General features: G+C 33.7%; 1 protein-coding gene across 3 annotated transcripts in view; it reads left to right on the top strand.

Annotated features, from left to right (window-relative positions):
• The window catches only part of CSMD3 (CUB and Sushi multiple domains 3), a 590,741-nt gene that overhangs the window by 400,975 nt on the left and 169,983 nt on the right, over window positions 1-19,783 (top strand). For all 3 annotated transcript variants that reach the window (XM_062491358.1, XM_062491350.1, XM_062491342.1), the window contains one exon: window positions 15,884-16,075. In XM_062491358.1, coding sequence (XP_062347342.1) covers window positions 15,884-16,075 — 192 coding nt within the window. The remainder of the gene's footprint in view (window positions 1-15,883; window positions 16,076-19,783) is intronic.

Below are 19,783 nucleotides of genomic sequence, written 5' to 3'. Positions count from 1 at the left end.
GGGGTTTAGAAATTTATCTGAGAGGCTTTTTATTTGTTTCTCCATGCTTTTGCAGTCTGTTGAGCTCTAATAACGCTTTAAAGAATCCATGAAGTTTTATTGCCTCAGCATTTCTCATTCTCTTTAGTTCAGATTCTCAAAATCAGATATATATCTCAAAGAGTTGATGTGGCACAGTTTGAGTGTATATCCTCAGTAGAATAAGAGGGTTTTTTGGCATATTTCCCTAAGTTAAGATTTTTAAAGTAATGTGCAAATAGCTACGCAACTTGAGTAGCACTATTGCTCTATCAACATGTTATTTCACTAACCTATAATGAAAAATATTTGAGGAAATGGAGGAAAGAAAAGGACAATTCTTTGCAATTTTGTTTCAAGTATCTGTATACTTTCTTTGAGTAGCTAATGTCTGAGTGAAACAGATGGTATCTTTATACTCTAGCTACACTGTAATTAACAAACAGAAAGCTCACACAAGGGAGGTATCTGCTTTTACTTTCCTCTTGCCATTTTGTGAAATTTGGTAAGAGTATTTAACTGGATTATTGGCCCTTTTACCTGAAGAGGAATATTATTCAATGACAACAGATACTTTATGTTCAAACCCTTTTAAGATTTTGAAGGCTTTACTTTCTTCTCTATTATATTCTTATCCTTTAAACAAAATATTATTCCCAAAAATGTGTTAACCTTCCTATTATTTCCTTACAGTTTTTTATTTCATTTTATCAATTGCTCTTGCACAATTTTGCATCTGTCGTTTATCACGTGAAAATTTTCACCACTGATAACATGTTATAATTTATATTTGATTATATAAGCCTCTATAAGCCATCCAATATAATCAGAAAAACACTTTTTATCTGGAGATACAAAAGGCAGGTGATATAACATTCTTCACCAAATTAAAAGGGGAAGAGTGTACAGGAAAGCCTAAAGAAGCTGAAATGTTATATAAAATGTAGAAAAAAATTATTATTTAATTAGTATTATGTATTACAGCATGTAATATTAGAACTGTTTCTATCTAGGGCTGCCCAAAACAATCCTTTTAAAAGCATGTGTATAATTAATTTTCTAAAATTTAGAAGGGAAGGGAAAAAGGTTTGACAATGAGATTTTTCTTGCCCATTGTGTCAGTTACTCTATTTTGTTTCTTTTTTTAGCTTGCTTTTTTTTTGCAAAAGAAAAAGAAAATCCCAAAAAGTTATTTGTAACTGTAATAGTAGAATTATTTTGATGCTTTAAACATTCATAATCTCTTTCTGTAAGAAAATAATCACAGAATCATCGAATGGTCTGGGTTGGAAGGGACCTTAAAGACCATCTAGTTCCAACCCTCCAAAACCCTTGCCATGAGCAGGGACACCTTTCCCTAGACCAGGTTGCTCAGAGCTCCATCCATCCTGGCCTTTGCCACTGCCAGGTGTGGGTCACCCACAACTTCTCTGGGCAGCCTGTTCCCGTGTCTCACCATGCTCATACTAAAGAATTTCTTCCTAATATGTAATGTAAACCTACTGTTTCAGTTTGACCCTTGTCCTGCCACTCCATGCACTTGTCAAAATCTCTCTCCATGTTTCCTGTAGGCTTTTTTCATGTACTGAATGTCCGCAACTAGGATTCCCTGTAGCCTTCTCTTTTCCAGACAGAACAATCCCACTTCTCTCAGCCTTTCCTCACAGAGGAGGTGCCTTACCCCTCTAATAATCTTGGTGGCCTCCTCTGGACACACTCCAACATGCTGATGTCCTTTCTGTGTTGGGGACCACGGAGTTGGATGCAATACTCCAGTTCAGGTCTCAGAAGACCAGAGTAGAGGGGCAAGAACTTATTTATTTTATGCTGAACTAAGGAATACCGGGGATTTTTTTATGGCTGACAAGGATAATTTTAAAAGTTTTACACAATTGTACATTACTCTGAGACGAAGACATAAAAGTGATGAATTTCAGACAAAATAAGGGATTGTTTTTCAGTACTTTCCACCAATTATCCAGGGCCAGTGAAAATACAGCTTATTTTATACATCTAATATAAACAAATAAATAAATAAATGACTTCACATGTCATTAGGCAGAGCAGAATCTTGGGCTAATATGTCTTTCATTTTTTATGTGATTTTATGGCTTTCATTTTTGCTTTGGACCACTGCAAATGACCATGACAGTATGTCTTAATTTAAACATTACAACTTTTCAATTTCTGTTGTCTTCTTTGAGACCACAATGAAGCAATATGATAGAAAACAGAGACCACAAATCATGAAAACCAAAGTAGCAAAAGATGTATAATAAAGTAGAATATTTCAAAAACTTTGTACATATGTGTAAAAACAAAATAAGAACCCCTGATGATTCAACAGTAAGATAAAAATAAGAGGATTTTGGAACATGTCTAAATGGCATGTGAATAATGTAGCTATAGAACAGATGCCAGAAGTCTATCCTTAAAGAAGTGTGAAAAGTTGACAACAGGCCAGAGGCAATATGCAAACAGGAAATACCTGTTACAGAATATTTTCTCTCAACTGTCAAAGCATGAAGAACCCAATACCTACTGGAAAAACACCAATCAAATCAACAGTATTTCTTTTTTTTTTTCTTTTAACGTCAAATTCTGCACAGAATAGCAAAGTAAACCTTCAAGAAAGGTGAAGGAGAAAGAGAAGGGAAATGTCATTTATTTGCCAGAGATATGAGCTGCATTTGTCAGGGTAAGACCAAAATATTAGGCAAAATGAAACATTTTTAATTGACATTACTTCATGTCACCAAGATGAAAGTAGTAGCTGTGAAAAAAAGACAGAGACCTGAAAGTAGTTAAGAACACTAAAATGTATACCATTGGCTGATAATAACTGTGTGTTTAAAATAATATTTTTAGTCACTATCATGTCTGAAGTGTGTAATATCATATTAGATCCCACTGAAGTTAATCAGAACCTTTCCACAGATTTCAATGGCCTTTGAATCTGGTATTACAGGAAAGTTTTCTCTGCTAACTTTAACATTTCAGGTGCCATCTATCTTTTATGCAGGAAGGGAGGATCTGTATTCATCTTTCAGAGACCATTATTTCACCAATAACTGCACTACTGAATCGCTCAGCAATACAGACCTCAGAGCGCAGTCACATTTCTGACTAATTAAACATCACACAGGATAGAGCATTTTTTAGAGCAATATAAGGCAGCCAGTGGAGAAATAAACTGTAAATATTTTTGAGTATTGGGAAGGTTTTGTAAATAGATGTTGTAGCAGTATTTTATATCATGTGACAGCAATTTCTTATATAACAGGATATGCCTTAAAATACTTGGATTTGCTGTCAAACTGCAGCTGTTCATCCTTATTTTAAGACTGGGTGAATAGCCCTTTGGAGTTACTTGCCTCTATAGGAAAAGCCAAGAACACTTGAGGCAGATATCTGCTTGTGTGGTTTAAGTCTGATAGTATTAATTTCCAGTCTAGAATTATAATGCATCATATTGCTTACATTGATTACTGTGATGATTAAATGCTTACAAGTCAGCTTTCTATATTTATGATTTATAGCTAAGTGTCTTCTAAATGTTTTGTGTTCAATTTTTTTTATTGTTATTATCTTGTGGATTTGTTGTTTATTGGTGGAATTTCTTTTGTTCAAAGACAGACCTATTAGCCACAGTCATCTTTAGGAAGTCTCTTTTGATGCTGAAGACCCTCCTGTATTTTTTTTTTCTTTTCTTCAGCTTTCCAGTAATAAAGATCTCTACTTTTGACATACTTACCCTGAAGGGGATTTGAAAATGCATATGGGGAATTTTACTGGTTTCTTTCTCAGAATGCTGTTTCCTACCATTGCTGGTATAGGGATCATTTCCTAACATTTTCACTTTTCTGAAGTCACTCACATAGGAATTATTCTTCTTTGTGTCTATTTCATAGCAGAAAGAACTTTTAATCTAAAATATTTTCACACTCTGGCTTGCCGATTTCTTCGAATGGAGAGCAGAATCCTTTGAATTTAGAGATTTCAGGAGGACCACTTTCCTATCAGAAATATCTGTGGATGTCCACACTTATAAATTCAGCTCAGTGGTTTTGTTTTAGGTTTGCAGGGGGTGGACTTGGTGTATATTTTCTTTGGTTTTGTGGTTTCTTTTTTTATTGAATTTGGCGGCGGGTGGGGGGCTTTGTTTTTAGCATCAAGAGGCTTAAAAGAAATAAACAATTTAATAGGTTTGTTTCCTTCTATCTGCTGTTGCCTTTCTTTTAAGAAGCAGATATTAGTAAAAGGAATAACCATTTATGTCTTTCAATGACAAAAATGTAATTCTTGTCAGAAGTTTGTAAATTACAATAACTTCTTAGTAGCTGTCATCTCTTTGTTGAGTAGCACAGAGCGTATGTGCATTTTAGCAGGCAAATACTATGAGTTAATGCTTCCATGTAAAATGCCTTGGTAATGACTTGGAGACCTAAGAGAGACCTGGAGTTGTGGTATTAAAAAGTGAAAGCTGAAAGGAAGTATCAAAATAAATTTGTGACATTAAAAGCAATTCTAACATTATAGATAAAAAAATCCTCCTCTCTGCCATGTCACCATAAAAGTAACTTGATTATATTTATGATTGAAATTCCTGATTTTAAACCCCATGCAATATAGTTTGTCCAGGACCTTTCAATTTGTATGAATAAAAAGTCTTTTCACCTGTCCTAAATTTAGATATGTAAAGTTGACTGACTTTTTCTGACTTGTGACATGGCATTTCAGAGAGATCAAGTTGATATGGTTCCAAATTTTGAATGTTGTATGTCTCAGTTAATATTTTACTTTCATATTTCAATTTTGTGTGGGGGAAAGCTATTCTTTGAATCTGAAAAATGTGATGCTGTGCTTTCCTTTACAGAATAATAAAATTGAGCACTCTGTTTTAAGTCTCTCAGATAAAACTTTCATTGCCAAAGGGTTATATTACTTGCAGAAGAAGTCCATTACAGATATTTATAATTGCGTAAACAGCAGTTTGGAAGTGCAAAAATATACTTGTGTGGTTCTTAATATTATAAATGAAATTAATTTTCTATTTCAGAGAAGGTTCTCTAGCTTCCTTTTTTTTCCCTTTGGTTAATACAATTTCTTTTACTGAATTCTTTCAAGTCAACTACTGAACAAAATAGAGCTCCAGACTGCAAAACATGTATGTAATAATACATATCCTTGAAATTATTTCAACTAAGATACTTTGAAGTTTTAATTAATAGCATGTATTTTATTTTCTGTTTTGTATTAGTAATTTGTCAAAAGTATACAGGTTATGCTATTTAATGTACAGGTACCTTCCTAATATTCAGGTGTGACACCAACAGAAAAGCATTACAATTTGGTCTATATCCACATACACAATTGTATGATTTTATTCAAAGTATCAAATCCTAAAATGAGGATATGAAAAAACCTGATGAACAAGTAACCTATACTTAATAATATAATTAGCCTCTTTATCCTCTTTTGGGACCAAAAATTGTGTGACTCCATTGACTGGACAAGGAGTATAATCTCAATTAAGCTTTCCTTCTTTTGTAGTTCTTTTACTACCAATAAGTGAACAAAACTGCATGGGACCAAGACTTACCATGTTTTGTCTTCTATGTACAAAGAAACTTAACCCAAACCACTTGCCTGGTGAAGATTTCACCATGAAGATTATTCTCTGCATTTGTATGCTAGCAGTCCTTATTTGCAATCTTATATAGAACATTAAGTTAAATACTGTGGGACTGATGAAATCATCATTTAAGGTTTATGTGATTTATTTTTGCAAAATCACATACAGGTGATGCTGCACATCTTTAAATGTACATGGAGTTCATCTTCTTACAAAAAGTTCTGTACACAGGAGAATAGTGTATTGAGCTGTTTCTGCAGAAGTCTTGAAAATGGTATATTACTAATTATTTTATACACATGGCAGAAGAAAAGTGTGGAATTGACATTCAACCGCATGAGTGGGGAAGATATTTTCCAATGGCAGATAAATTAAATGCCATGGTTATTCTGCCCTCTATTGTCACTGAGAAGTTCTGGTTTTGTTTAATGCTACTTTGGAGATAGATTTTCTATTCATCATTTTCAGTATCATTAGTTTCATTTGTTTATCATTCATGTGCCATCCTTTATTGATATATACACATGTACACGTGATGGGATCTTTCCTGCAAGTGCAAGTACATCTTAAGGACTCTTACCTTTTTTTCTACATTCAGATTACAGTAGAGTTCACAAATGTACAGGAGGGACAACTATTTTGAGAATTTTCTTCTGTTTCTCCAAGGACTTATCCTCCTCTCTGTTGAATATCTCTCATTTTTTAGTCATTGAGTGTAAAAGAAGTACAATTTTTATTGTATGCAGTCCATAACAAAGGAAAGGAAAGTGTTTGGAGGTTTTCTTGCAAGCTTGTAACTGACTGAACAAACATCACAAAAATGTGTGTAGAGAGGAGTAATATTTTGAGGTAATGGCAAACATACATATATATATATATATATATATATGTGTGTGTGTGTGTGTGTGTGTATGTAGTAGAATCATTACTGTTGGAAAAGACTTCTAAGTTCATCAAGTCCAACCACCAATGCAGCACAAACACCATGCTATAATGGAGTTGACATCAAGTTTGTCAACTCACCGTCTGTTCCTGCTGTCCTTCTTACCCCATTTCTGGCCAGGGATAGCCATTTTGTAACATGGTAATGTAAAAGTCAAAAAAAATCTGCTATATTTTGTCAAGGGAATTTTACTTTTTTCCTAACAGCATTCCAGTAATCTGCCTCATCTCATAATTGACTGATATAGAAAAAACTCTTGACTGATGAATGCTCATCTTTCAGTCCTATGTGTATCAATGTGGAAGAAGTTATTTGTGGGCTGGTGCCTTCAGTTACAGGCTGGACATATTCTGACATGCAGTCTGAGATACAATTAATTTGCACAGATGAATTTTAAAATCTCGCAATAAAATCTTTATTCTTCTATATTCTGTTATTGTTTTGGTAAGGTCTAATCTGCATAATGCTGAAGAAAACAGAAGCCATTTTTTGACAGTGTACTTTAATTTTTCTTCAACAGAAAAAAATCACTTTCTTAGCAAAGCTCAGGGTAATGGCATTCAAGTGTATGGACAGAATATTACCAAATAATGAGGCCAATTCTGTATCAATGTCAAGCTTATCAATTATAGTACACTGCTCCCCTCCAGCCCAACCCAACCCAACCCAACCCAAACAAGTAAAAAGAACTAGTGGAGAATTTTTTTAAATGTAAAAACATTCAGATACATTAAATATTTGGCCATATCTTTGAAAACTTTCAATATATTCATGGTGTTTTGAAACTATAGGGCTATAATGCATATATATAATTTGAAATTAAAGGACAAAATAAAAAATTTAACTTTCAAGATAGGAACAATCTCCCCCTCTCTTCAGAAGATTTCAGTTAAAGAACAAGGCAAACCAGAAGTATTGTTCTCTGTCGTACAACCATACCCTTAACAGTTGTAACAAAGCAGGTTGCACACTATTCTGCAGACAAACAAATGAAACAAACATATTTTAACTCAAATCATCTTAATAATCTTTTCAATAGAAGTGCTATTAAGAACTGAATTGCCATTGCTAAGACTTTTCACTGCATGAGCAGCCCTTGTGAATAGTCCAAGGTTCTCATAATTTCTTCTTTTTGAGAAGTTATTTGTATCTCACTGTATTCACGTGTATATGTAAAGGAATGTGTGGTCTGACATAGGGATGGATCTAGTATAAAAGCTTTAAAGTACCAAAAGGTTCCAAAACCCCCAAGCCCTTAACATGAAATATAAATGAAGATTTTCAAAACACTTCTTCCCAGCTGAAATGCATTGCTGGCATGATCAAAAATTGTCACAGTATCCATTTTCTATGGAGTTTCAGAAATTATCTGAAACCATATGTCAATTTATTTATTTGGCCTAAGTTTCATACTCAGTGCCAAACTCTGAGCAAATGCTTAAGAAATACTATGTGTTCTGAACTGAGGAGTTTATATGAATAGAAAAAAGATTATTACTTATGAACTGGAAATAAAACAGCTCTTAAAGTTTCTAATAAGACATGGTAGGAGAAGTGTGGCACTTTGGATGGTTTTAACGACTAGTATAAATTAACAAAAACAAAAACAATTAGGAAAAGTAATGTATTGAGTAGAAAGATCGATAACCTATCCTTTCTGATAACCTATCTATAATCCTAACCTATCTGATAGTAAAATCAGATAAGAACATTTAAGGAAAAGCTTAATATCCACGGTTGGCCTCTTCCCCTATTCCCCCACCCTCCCAAGAAAGACTGTACCAGGTTACAGTGTAAACAAGAATTTTAAAAAAAGTTCAGTTGATGTCTGAGATGGGGTCAAGCTGGTGAAGAAAGTGTCTCTGACTGTGCAGCTGTGGGGTGTGCAGCTGTGAAGGAGCCTTGGCCCAAGCTTTGGCTGTGCAAGTGTGACTGCCAGAGTTGGTCCAGGATGGTTGGGGGGGGGAAGTTTCCTTAACACAGAGACCTGTCTATACAACCTAGAAAACCCTGGTTGTGCAAGATGTTAACTTCGTTGTTGAAGGATGCATTGTCCCAAATGAAATTCTGATTCTTTGATTTATTCTTAATATTTTCCCATTTTAATCTTTAAACAAAAACTGACAAACTTAGATAGAATCCATGAAGTCATGCAAAATCAACAAATGAAGTCCGTGGTTAGAATTTACTTAAGAATTACAATGACTATGCTTCTAAATCTCTGTTAGAACTACAGCAGAAAGGAAAGTTAAAAATAGATTAAAGAAATGCTATCAGCAGTGCTTCTGTTGGTAGAAGACAATGAAAATGCTGTGGATAATTTATTCTTTCTTTTTCAGGAAAAGTTACATGAAAGGTTGGATTTGAGATAGCAAATACCAGGCTTACCTGGTTCTCAAACAGCATTAGAGATTCAGGGAGACTGCAACGTCCATATGGGTAAAGGTATTATGTGGGTTCTGAGACAGCTTGAATTTTGAAGCTGCAGTCAGGATTGGTTCAGGCTGATGTGAGTTTGAAAGAGCGGCAATACTAGAAAGCCTTTATTTAAAGTGATAGGAGTTTCAAAGATTATGTTGGTTTAAATAAGCTTATAATCATATTTTTGACATGATTTGTGTTATGAAGAGCTTGAAATTTGGAAGCCTTGAAGCTGCTAACATGATTGTGGGCTCTGGGGAAAGAAAAAAAAAAGAGAAAAAAAGGGGGAAAAAAAGAAAAAAAGGCCTTTTTTTTATTTTTCCTTAATTCTCCAGGTTCGAGATTCAGACTCTTTAATTATATTTGAATCAACACACATTGGAACATCAAATTTAGAAATCACCATTAACACCAAGAAATCTCAAGACATTTATTATATTGTTTCCAGCATCACTGGAGTCTGTTGTAACCTTGTCCCACTTTTAATGCTATGTCTCAAGGTATCTTTCCTGCATGAAAATAGAGCTGTCCTTTTAGAACATTTCAGTCACCTATTAAACTGCCTGGGCTTATGAACTATCAGAAACTTTTTGACCCTGGCACCAACTTATCACTTTTGAAGCAGGAATAATCAATTTAGATTATTTAATTCTCTGATTAATGTATTAAATATACTTAGTGCCTTTTTTTTTTAAAGAGGTATCAAAATTCTTTTATACCCCATGTAAAGGACACTTGTAGATAGATCTGTGTTTACACCTTTTCTGGGTATGATTGAATGCTGGTTTGATGGTTTCTGTGGCTCTGTGGGAGCATTTGCACAGTACTGTACAGCTCATAAAGAGATGATTTAGGATGCTCCCTCATTTCCACAGCTCAGAACTTATGAATCTGTTTATATGAATATATGAATGCTCTTAGGAAAAATGCAAACAAGTTATGGGAGGAAGGGAACTGAATTTTTTGTGTGGTTTGGCTGCAAAGACTCTAAGCAAGATTCTGCCCCATTTCATTCAAGTCACCTAGCAGGAACTTGGTGAGATAAACAACTTCCCAGAGTAAATATTTCTGCCTGTGCAATGGCATTTGTTTTCTGGAGGATTGGCAATCTCATATTCAAAGCCCAAATTAGAGAATATGTCTTTATGGCTATCTGAGATATTAAGTCCCACTTGTGGGTCCTTCGGTTATTTCTGTGCCATCACTTCACACAGAAGAACTAAGAGGAGCTGATACATAGATGGAAACAGCTGGTACTGAGCTGGCAACAGTATTCAGAGATATTCTTAGCTCAGAGTCGTTCTACCCTAGTTCAGTAGTGTATCTTCAAATTTAGCTTCATCCAAATGAAAGTTATTCATCTACTCCAAAACCATGCCCAATTGCAAACCAGAACACAATCTGCAGTTTTATTTTACAAACATGCTTAGCTCAGAAGTGTGTAATAACAATATGTTGAAATGCTTTCTGTCACTCTGACCATGGTGAGAGACATGCAAGCTCTCTGTATTTTATATGTTCACTAATCTTTCACCTACTTTGCAGTTTGAGCATGAGCTGCATTCATCTCTATCCTGGAATTTTTGATCAAGAATTGTCTCTCAATTCTTTATCTAGACCAAATGATTTGTCTGATTGCAGTGTGATTATTCTAAACTATGAGTGCCAAGACAAAAAATAAAATAGGTTTCTGCATTTCTCTACCTTCATTAGGGAAAAAAGGCTCTCAGACGATCACTCACACATTTTTGCTGCACACAGAGTCACTCCTGCACCTGTTCTGTTATGCTGCATATATTAGGTAATAGACACATCTGAGGTTTGTCTATTTCCCACAAAAAATGTTTTTAATAAGAATTTAATGGATTACATTCACAAATCACAGCTTATTATTTATTCTAGACAATATTTCCTAAATTCTGAGTTTCCAATAACTATAATAGAATAAAATGTGAGGTATCCTTTCCCTACTTTATCAACTGTCATATGTCACAAAGAACTTTAGTGCTTATACATGAATTTATGGGGAATTGTGATAGCCTGCTCTGATATTTTGCAGAAAGCTTTCAGGATTGCATTGCAGGTAAACTATCAAAGACATCAGGAATTTTATTATTCCCAGAATTTTTGTTTATTTCACAAATTTTCATGGGGAATTATGAAGGCAGTGATTGAGGTGCCTGAATATATAACAGGAAAAAAGGCTCACTTCTTGTACTGGAATATACAATTCATAAACAGTATTGACACTTAAAAAGGAGGGAAAAAAAAACAAAACAAGGCTGAAGGTAGGTAATGAAAATAAATATTTTAAAAAGACACAGATTAAAGAGGCAAACAGAGTTGAGAATGCAGGGCAGAACACAGAGATAACCTCTCTGAAATAAAAAAAAAAAACCAAACCTATAATTAACATACGCCGCTTTTGACAGTAGTAATGATGGGCTATAGTCAGGTGCATGAAAAATGCCCTAATGACTACAGCAGACATGAGATAAAGCTGTGACTAAGAAATTCAGTTTGAATATATGGGTAATATATGCTAGCTCTCCAGAAATGCATTAATTCTATAATTACATACGGTACTGAGATATTCTTTCTCCAGTTTCCTTCTTACATAACTATTTTTTAAATTTTTCCCTCAAAAAGAAAAAAAAAAGTGCTTGAGGATTCTTATTCTGAAAAATTTATTTATTAAAAAAAATAAAGGAAAGAGATTCCAGCTCCTTTAATATCAGTATCAATACAGGATTTCTGTCTCAAGGGAAGAAGAAAAATCATGTGCGTCTTTCTGTTCCAGTGCATGAGAATGTTAAGTGCCGAGCTTAAGTAAAAGTTTCTCCCATGTGATCCTGATTACAGAGGGAATCTGGGGAAAAAGCTTATTAATAAGACATCTAACTTTTGCATGGCCAAGATTAAGTCAACCTAATCCCACTCCTAATTAAGAAAGTTGAATTAAGATTTGTGCTTACAAAGCAAGATATGTGGTTTTGGAAATACCATGAAGGAATAATTTATTTATGTTTTAATCTCACCGTAGATGTGGAGCTCTGGATACCTTCTCCTGGTTTATTCTCTTTAAAATGAATTTGGTAACAAATTAAGCTTAAGGAATCAGTCATTTTTAGGAATTCTCACTTATTTCCATCATAAACTATGGTGACATGCAAGAAAAACATAAACAAACAAACATGCATATATCTATATAATATTGTACCATAATTTATTTGCATAGGCCTTTACCACCATTTACAATCACCATCAAAGTAAAATAAAAGCTGAATTTCGGTATCTAAATCTGTCAGTTCTAGTTGTTGAAATGTTTTGTGTAGATATGTGTATATGTTGAAGTGGAGGTGAAAAACACAAAACATTGGAGTTCTTGCTTTCAACAACAGCAAGAAAAAATGCAGATTGTTATATAGATATAAATTAAAAATGTAGAACAAAAGATGTTTTTACCCTACCACATCTCCAAAGGCTGCAAGAAAAATTGGACTAAGTGCTCCAAGTTAGTAGCTCTACAGTGTGCTCTCACTAAGAACTGTACCCTATTTTATTAACCTGAAGATGATATTGAAGATAATGTCATGAAATACATGAATAAATAAATCACATATGATGTAGTAGCAATACTATTATGCAAGTTTTTTTTCTCTCTTCCTTTAAGTAGCACTTTACAGAGAAGATAGAAGCAAAAATTCCCACAGATTTTAGGCAAATCTAAGCAATTAAATTATTATCTATTTATGATAAAGCAAAGTATATTCAGTACTTTTAATGGCATTCCTTCCCTTTCTTACATCCTGTTCATTTAGATTAAATTAGTGTATTTTTTGTCAGCCTGTTGAGCTCACATGGTCTGCCAAACCAGTTCATAAATCCTTCAATTAGATTTCATGCTTTTAATAGAGCCTTGCAAAATGCTGAACAAACTGAAAAAAAAAAAAATAAAGAGAGAATTAGACTTCTAGAAATCATCTAGCTAAAAGTCTAAAACCCAGATGATGACATAGTGGGAGCAGAGAAGTTCTCTTTTGCATTCTAATGTTATAATGTGAAAAACAATCTTAAACAAGTGGTTTTATTTTTAAATTGGTTCAGTGTGCATTTAATGTGAATTTGCAAAGTTTAAAAATAGTAATGGAATAATTCAAGTTGAAAAGTACCTCTGGAGACTTCTAGTCCAATTGCCTGGTCACAAAAGAAAAAAAGTTTGACCACATTTGAAGTGAAACAGTGTTTTCTTTTATACAGCTGGAATTTTGCTGATTTCTGTGTTTGCGCTTTTGCTTCACACTTACTTCCTAGAAGGGCTTTTGTCTTCTATATCCCTTTTCTGTAAACCTGCTCTCTGGCAAATTGTTTCTTGGGATTAATTTGCCCTGATTAATTTCCTTTTTAGAACCTCATGATGTTTTTCTCAAGCTTTTTCTCCAGCCTACTGAGACCTCCCTAAACAGCATCCCTGCACTAAAGCATATCAACTTATCTTCCAGCGTCTGTAAACTTGCCAAAAGCTAACTCTGTCTCATTGTCCCCATCTTTAATGAATATTGAAGTCAACAACCCCCCCTGAGGGACCTTGCTGCTAATCAGCTCCTGCCTAGGTTTTGGATCATGGAGGCTCTTTGAACCTGGCATACCAACCCGTTTTCAACCCATTTCATACTCTACTTATCCAATCCATGCTTCATCAATTTGGCTACAAAGCCAAAAGACCAGGAGGTGGGTTGTGCAGGCATGCAGGATGACTACTATACAGGGCAAATAAGAGTAAGGTTATAAGTTTGGTGAACAGACCTCATATTATAAAATTAATTTGCATAAATATTACTATGTGATTAAAAAAACCCAGACAGATTGTATCAGAAATTCCTGTGTGGCCCCTTCATGTCTTTTTCAGCCATATCCAATTTTTTTGCAGAATGACACAATGTAGTAGGAGCAATATGATGTACAGACAATAACAAGTTTCATACCAACATCTTTCTCTCTTTGGCCCTTCAAGATTGATTGCAAATTCTGAGTAAGAATCATCCCCCATTCTTCTGGAATTGCCTATTTTAGATAAAGAAGAGAACTCTTTTTCTTGTTTATGGCAAAATTCAAGGCAGATAATATTAAAGTGGGCAGAACACAGTTTCTCTCCAATATGGGCTGCTCTGACTGGCCAAAACAATCAAAAGATAGAATGTGTCCTGTGTTCTCAGCTGGGAGGGATGCACATTAATATATGACTGGGTTTACTACCTGCTTCAGTCTTTTTTCTTTTAGTTCTGACCTGCATTAAGAACCTTTTGAACTTTTCCATATTTGATGAAATTTTACTCAAGTTTAATCTAGCTCTTATCTTATTGTCTTGCATGCAACATTTGCAAGACCTGCTAGTACAGTGCAGTGAATTTAGTAATTTGATATTATAGTACTACTTTTTCTGAATTTAAACCCAGCAATGTATTTAAAGATACCAACAGGAGTCATGGTAGTGTCTAATGAAGAAGTTTTAAAAAATATGCAGAAAATATAAAAGAAAATTGTCTTTCATTTATTATGAAACATTTAAAAGAAATATGTATTTAATCGTGTGAGGACTAAGAGGGAAAATTTTCCCCTTACTCCAGTTCATTGTTCACTTGATTTTTTGTGCAGATTTATTTGTGTGGATTTTTTTCCCTATAGTCAGTGTTTCCTATGCATAAAAACAACCTCATAAAAATCCCAAGAACTGTATAGAGTCAATTATATTTTTTTATTAAGTACATCTTGGAAAGGAAGGTACTTGGAGGGCTTTTGATTTTTAAGGAAAATAAACTGTTTAGACAAAAATTTGCTCTTCAAAAACATTGTAAAAAACAAAGCCCACACATATTTGGGATGAAAAGATTGCTGTCTGCTGGTATTACCTACCCAGAAAGAGAGCATTTGAATTAAATCTTAGTCCTGCCACTTTGTGTTTATGTTACACAGATTGCTGAGCTCAGTGGGACTAGTTCCACAGGCAAGTCTGACATTTGGTATTTATTTGTAATATGTATAACATATTTCAGTTCTATAATGTTAGTAGGAAGTAATATTTACTGAAATGAATGTTTATGTACTTACTTTTTGCTTAAACTTACATATTATTGTGCTTAATATATTTATTACATTGACCATGAGGAAAATGTCTTTAAATTTTTTATACTTTTTGCAGTCATTGTGATTGTATTTTATATTAATAATAATACATATTTATGCATTATATATAGCTGCATATTCTCTCAGACTAAACCCATGTGTATTTTTGGTAGTGATTTCTCTATTATTGCTACAAAAGTCTAGTGTTTTAGATAGGTCATATGCAAGGGTATAGACATGAGTGATCAATGAAATTCACTTCCAAGGTCAGAGCTAAATGTTACACCAAAGATAAATTTATGAACGATAGATTTGTGGAAATTTGAAGACATGTGCAACCGTACCTTAATCAGAAAACCTGAAGACCTTAATCTGCTTTTAATTTTATTCATATTAAAAATTGTTTTAAGTTTAAAGTGCTAAATGCCCAGGGTAATAGGAAATTTCCTCCTTTCCTTTTTATATACTGCAGTTCTTCACAGAAATAATAAAAAAAAATCAAGCAAAAGAAAAATTAGACACTTTTAATAACTAAAGTAGGTAGCAAAAATTAATAGTATAAAAGCAGCAGATTGCTGGATGATTTATCAACATTTGAAGTGATTAATAAAACTTTGCATTTGCAGAGCTTTCTGATTAGAAAAATGTAACAAAATGGGGGGGGTGTGAAATTGAAAAGCTGTTTTGGTTTGGTTTTTTTTTTTCAAAATGTATTTATATGTTTTTTTTCACTTTGCTGCTAGGTTCTGTAGCCACTGCCTGTCGTGATCCTGGTGTCCCCATGAATGGAACAAGAAATGGTGATGGAAGAGAACCTGGAGACGCTGTCATTTTTCAGTGTGACCCTGGCTATGAACTTCAAGGAGATGAGAGAATAACCTGCATTCAGGTAGAAAACCGGTACTTCTGGCAGCCAAACCCACCAATCTGTATAGGTATGCAGAAAACATTAAATAATGCTTTCCTAAAAATAGAAATCTTCAAGTAATGAATCACACTGCTCTAGGAACTTGTGTAAAAAAATACATGTACTGCACATCTTAAAAATTATTTTACATCAACCTCTGATAGTTATAACCAAAACCTTTCCTCTGTAGTTGTTAGTATAATGGTTTTTATGCCCTCCCTCTCAGGGCCATCTAATTTATAATTTGATGATTCGGGACAGACATCAAATAAGCAAATAAGTCAGTGCCTTGACTATTATCCTTGGTAGTCCATCGGACAAACATGGTGGGGAGGAACTTGCCAGAGATCACAGCTGCCAGGAACACCATACAGCTTTCCAACACTCTTTCCTTTAATAAACTTAACTTGATCTTAGCTGTTACAAATAAGTCCTGCATTCTATTTGCATATCCTCTGCATTGACACCATCCATCCTGTTCATGCATGTCTGCTGACACTTGGTGTCTTGGCTATTCTACTTAATGTGTTAAAGTATTATTTTCTATGTTCTACTCTCCTTACTATGCCTCCCTATGTAGTGTGAGTTTATGGCCTTGAAGACAAGAACTATCTAGGCTATTTTCTGGAAGACTGCAGTAAAATAATATTTTATTTCTCATCTCTTACAATACTTATATGCAAAAATGTGCATTTTATAGTAATGGCAACTGAAACTGAACATCTCTAGATGTCTAAGTGAAAAAGTAAAAGGTATTCTAGGGCTCTGGGCCCTAAAAAATATTCTTCTATCAAGCTGGCCTTATTTGATATTGCTGTTTATAAAATATATGTCTCAACTGAAAAATAATTACCCTATTATAAAGCAGTACTAGCTGTTTTAATCACTATCAATAGTGAGTAGATGATATTAAAAAATAGATTAAATGTAAGTGTAGGTGCTCAACTGACATTCTGTCCCTAGCACATATTAAATATGCATACACTTGATTTTAAGCTGTATGCATCCATTTATCTAATACTGGTAAGTTCCACACTTCATGCAAGAACACCTGCTGTACACAGAGTAGCAAGAATGCTTATTATGATGATTTATTTGTCCAAATATCAAGCATGAAGTTATCCTCTATTGATTTCCTATAATGATACATTCTTGGGGAATATGTACTGCTAATAGACTAGAGAGTGCAAACCTTGCCTTAGAGCTAAGTGATTTAAAAATTGTGTGTTATAGCTCAGTACACCCTGAAGTTCATTGATTTTTTCTCATAACCTTTAATATATTCATTAATGCTGCTTCCATCCCTGTAAATCCAAACTGCAATACTTACCCTACACATAACTTCAACATCATCATTGTTTCTCAAAGTTTTAGAAAAAAACAAACAAAATTTTGATGAAAGAATAATAGGCAGTATAGTTGTATCATGTTGCAGGTCTATTTTATTTGCTCTTTACACACCAAAGTGTCTTTCCAAACCTCCTAATTATTAATGCTCAAAACTAGGTAAATGTACTTTTTAATTGTTCTTACCTGTGGGTGTGTCTTGTTTTTTTAAATTCCCTTAGCCATGCCTTGCAAAATTTTAAGAATATCTTCATTTCAAAGGTATGAGAAAATAACCAAGAATGAAATAATGATTAATGTATTTGAATGAAAGATAGTAATTAGAAATTCTACTATACTAAAGATATTCTGAGAAACTATAAATTTGAGAGCATGTTTCTGCCAAAAGACAGTGCTTTGGCTCATGCTTGTGCTGCAAAAAATAGCTACATGTTTTCCATTCCAAAGATTTTCTGGATTCAATCTTGTTTAGATAGCAGAATCTTAAGTGACTATGTTTGCTTAGTTTTCTCAGGGATGAAATTAAAAATTCTGGTATGCAAAAAGACATTTTAGGATTCAGGTTAGCTATATATTTAGGGGAAGTATAGACTGTCTCCCAGAGGTTTCAGACTTTCTTCAGAAATTCAGTTTTTTGGGTTTTTTTTTTTGTTTTTTTTTTTCTTCTGGCTTGGTTTTGTTTCTTTTTACTCTTTTGTTTCAGGCAAGGTCTTGTTTTTCATATTTATATTTACCAAAAAAGTTTTATTGTAAGCACTTAATTCCAGCTGTGCTTTCCTCAAAATCATCTCTGTGAAAGCAATAAGAAGTAAAATTTCAGAAGTCTTTTCATAATTCTGTATGATTATTTCAATTTACCTTCCAACTAGATATATGGAAGAAATTTTTTACAGTTAGAGTGGTGAAGGGCTGAAACAGGTTGCCCAGAGAGGTGTCCTCTGGAAACATTCTAGGTCAGATTGGACAGAATTCTGAGAAACCTGATCTGGTTGAAGATGTCCCTGATCATCACAAGGGGGTTGAGCTAGATGATATTTAAAGCTTCATTCAATCTCAAACCATACTATGAGTCTTTATTTAATATGTCTTAAAAAAAAAAAAAGAAAAAAAGAAAAGAAAAAAGGGAAAGAAAAAGTAAAAATGTAAATGAAACCCTAAAATAATACATTCTGTTTTTTTCTTAAGAAGCAATTCAATAGAGAAATAAATAAATAAAAGTCAGAAAACTGTGGAATAGGATTTTGTTGCCTCCTAGAGAAATTAAATAAATTTTAAATAAAAAACACCCCAATCTATATTTATTTTATTTATAAAAAACGAATGCTTAGATCAGCACAGAGACAGCAAGGCTTAGTGCTACTACCACTGTGTCTACACTGAGGCTTATAGAGATAGGCTTACATAACCTACATCTGGTTTTTACTGCATAACACACACAAAAATATATTTTTCATAGTGTTTTGACATTTGCCTTTCTTTCTAGATGGGCTGTTATATTTGTTCAGTCTTACTTCTTATGTCTAATGCAATAAAAGGTGTTCTTTAAACTTTGTTTTCAGAGCTGGTCTGTCCTCAGTTAAAAATAAGGTTATGGCAATAATAATTTTCTACACATTAAATTCAGAAAATTATGGATTCTGAAACACATAAGAATTAAAGAAAATCTATTACTAATTTTAGAGAAAATAGTAAACTGGAAAAGGAAACATAATGCAATAACTTTTTTTTTTGATTTAATGATGTTAACATTCTCAATTTGCTATCTTATGAACTGAAAATTAAAATAATCTGAAACCACTCTATCTGAAGAAAACTATCTGGGAGATATTTTACAAAGTGAAAGATCATGTTTCTTATTATTATTCTTTACTGCTGTTAATGGCATACATTAAAATAAAATATATTGCAGCAATCTGTCTAGCTTAGTGTACTTTCCATTTATTCCCTTTTTGATTATCAACAGACCTTGGGAAGAATTAAATGGAGACACTGTAAACAGCAAAGGTAACTACTGACGTGTGTAAAGAAATAAGTATATAAGAAAGAAGTTACTAGCATGAAAATATTCTATCAGTGAACTAACAGGGAACTAAAGTAAATCAAGACCTCAGGAAAGCATAATGAATGCATACATTGGCATAATTTACTCTGGAACAAGGACATAGCATTTAACTTCATTGTATCTTTATATGCCAGTTCAGAGTACTTCAAAAAGATCATCAGACTCATTCAGTTTTGTGGTCATTTCAGTGAAGCCTGGTTACAGTGAATAACCTAAATATCCTCTTTGGTATTCTTCACATTTGCACTCCTAGGATATGCAGAGAGTGCAACCTGAACCATTAAAGTACCTGAAAAAGAGGAATGTACAGGGCTATACTGAAGAACA

Source organism: Cinclus cinclus, chromosome 1, assembly GCF_963662255.1.
Source record: "Cinclus cinclus chromosome 1, bCinCin1.1, whole genome shotgun sequence".
Lineage (NCBI taxonomy): Eukaryota > Metazoa > Chordata > Aves > Passeriformes > Cinclidae > Cinclus > Cinclus cinclus.
The sequence above is the reverse complement of the archived record's forward strand: the minus strand, read 5'-3'. Positions and strand labels throughout refer to the sequence as shown.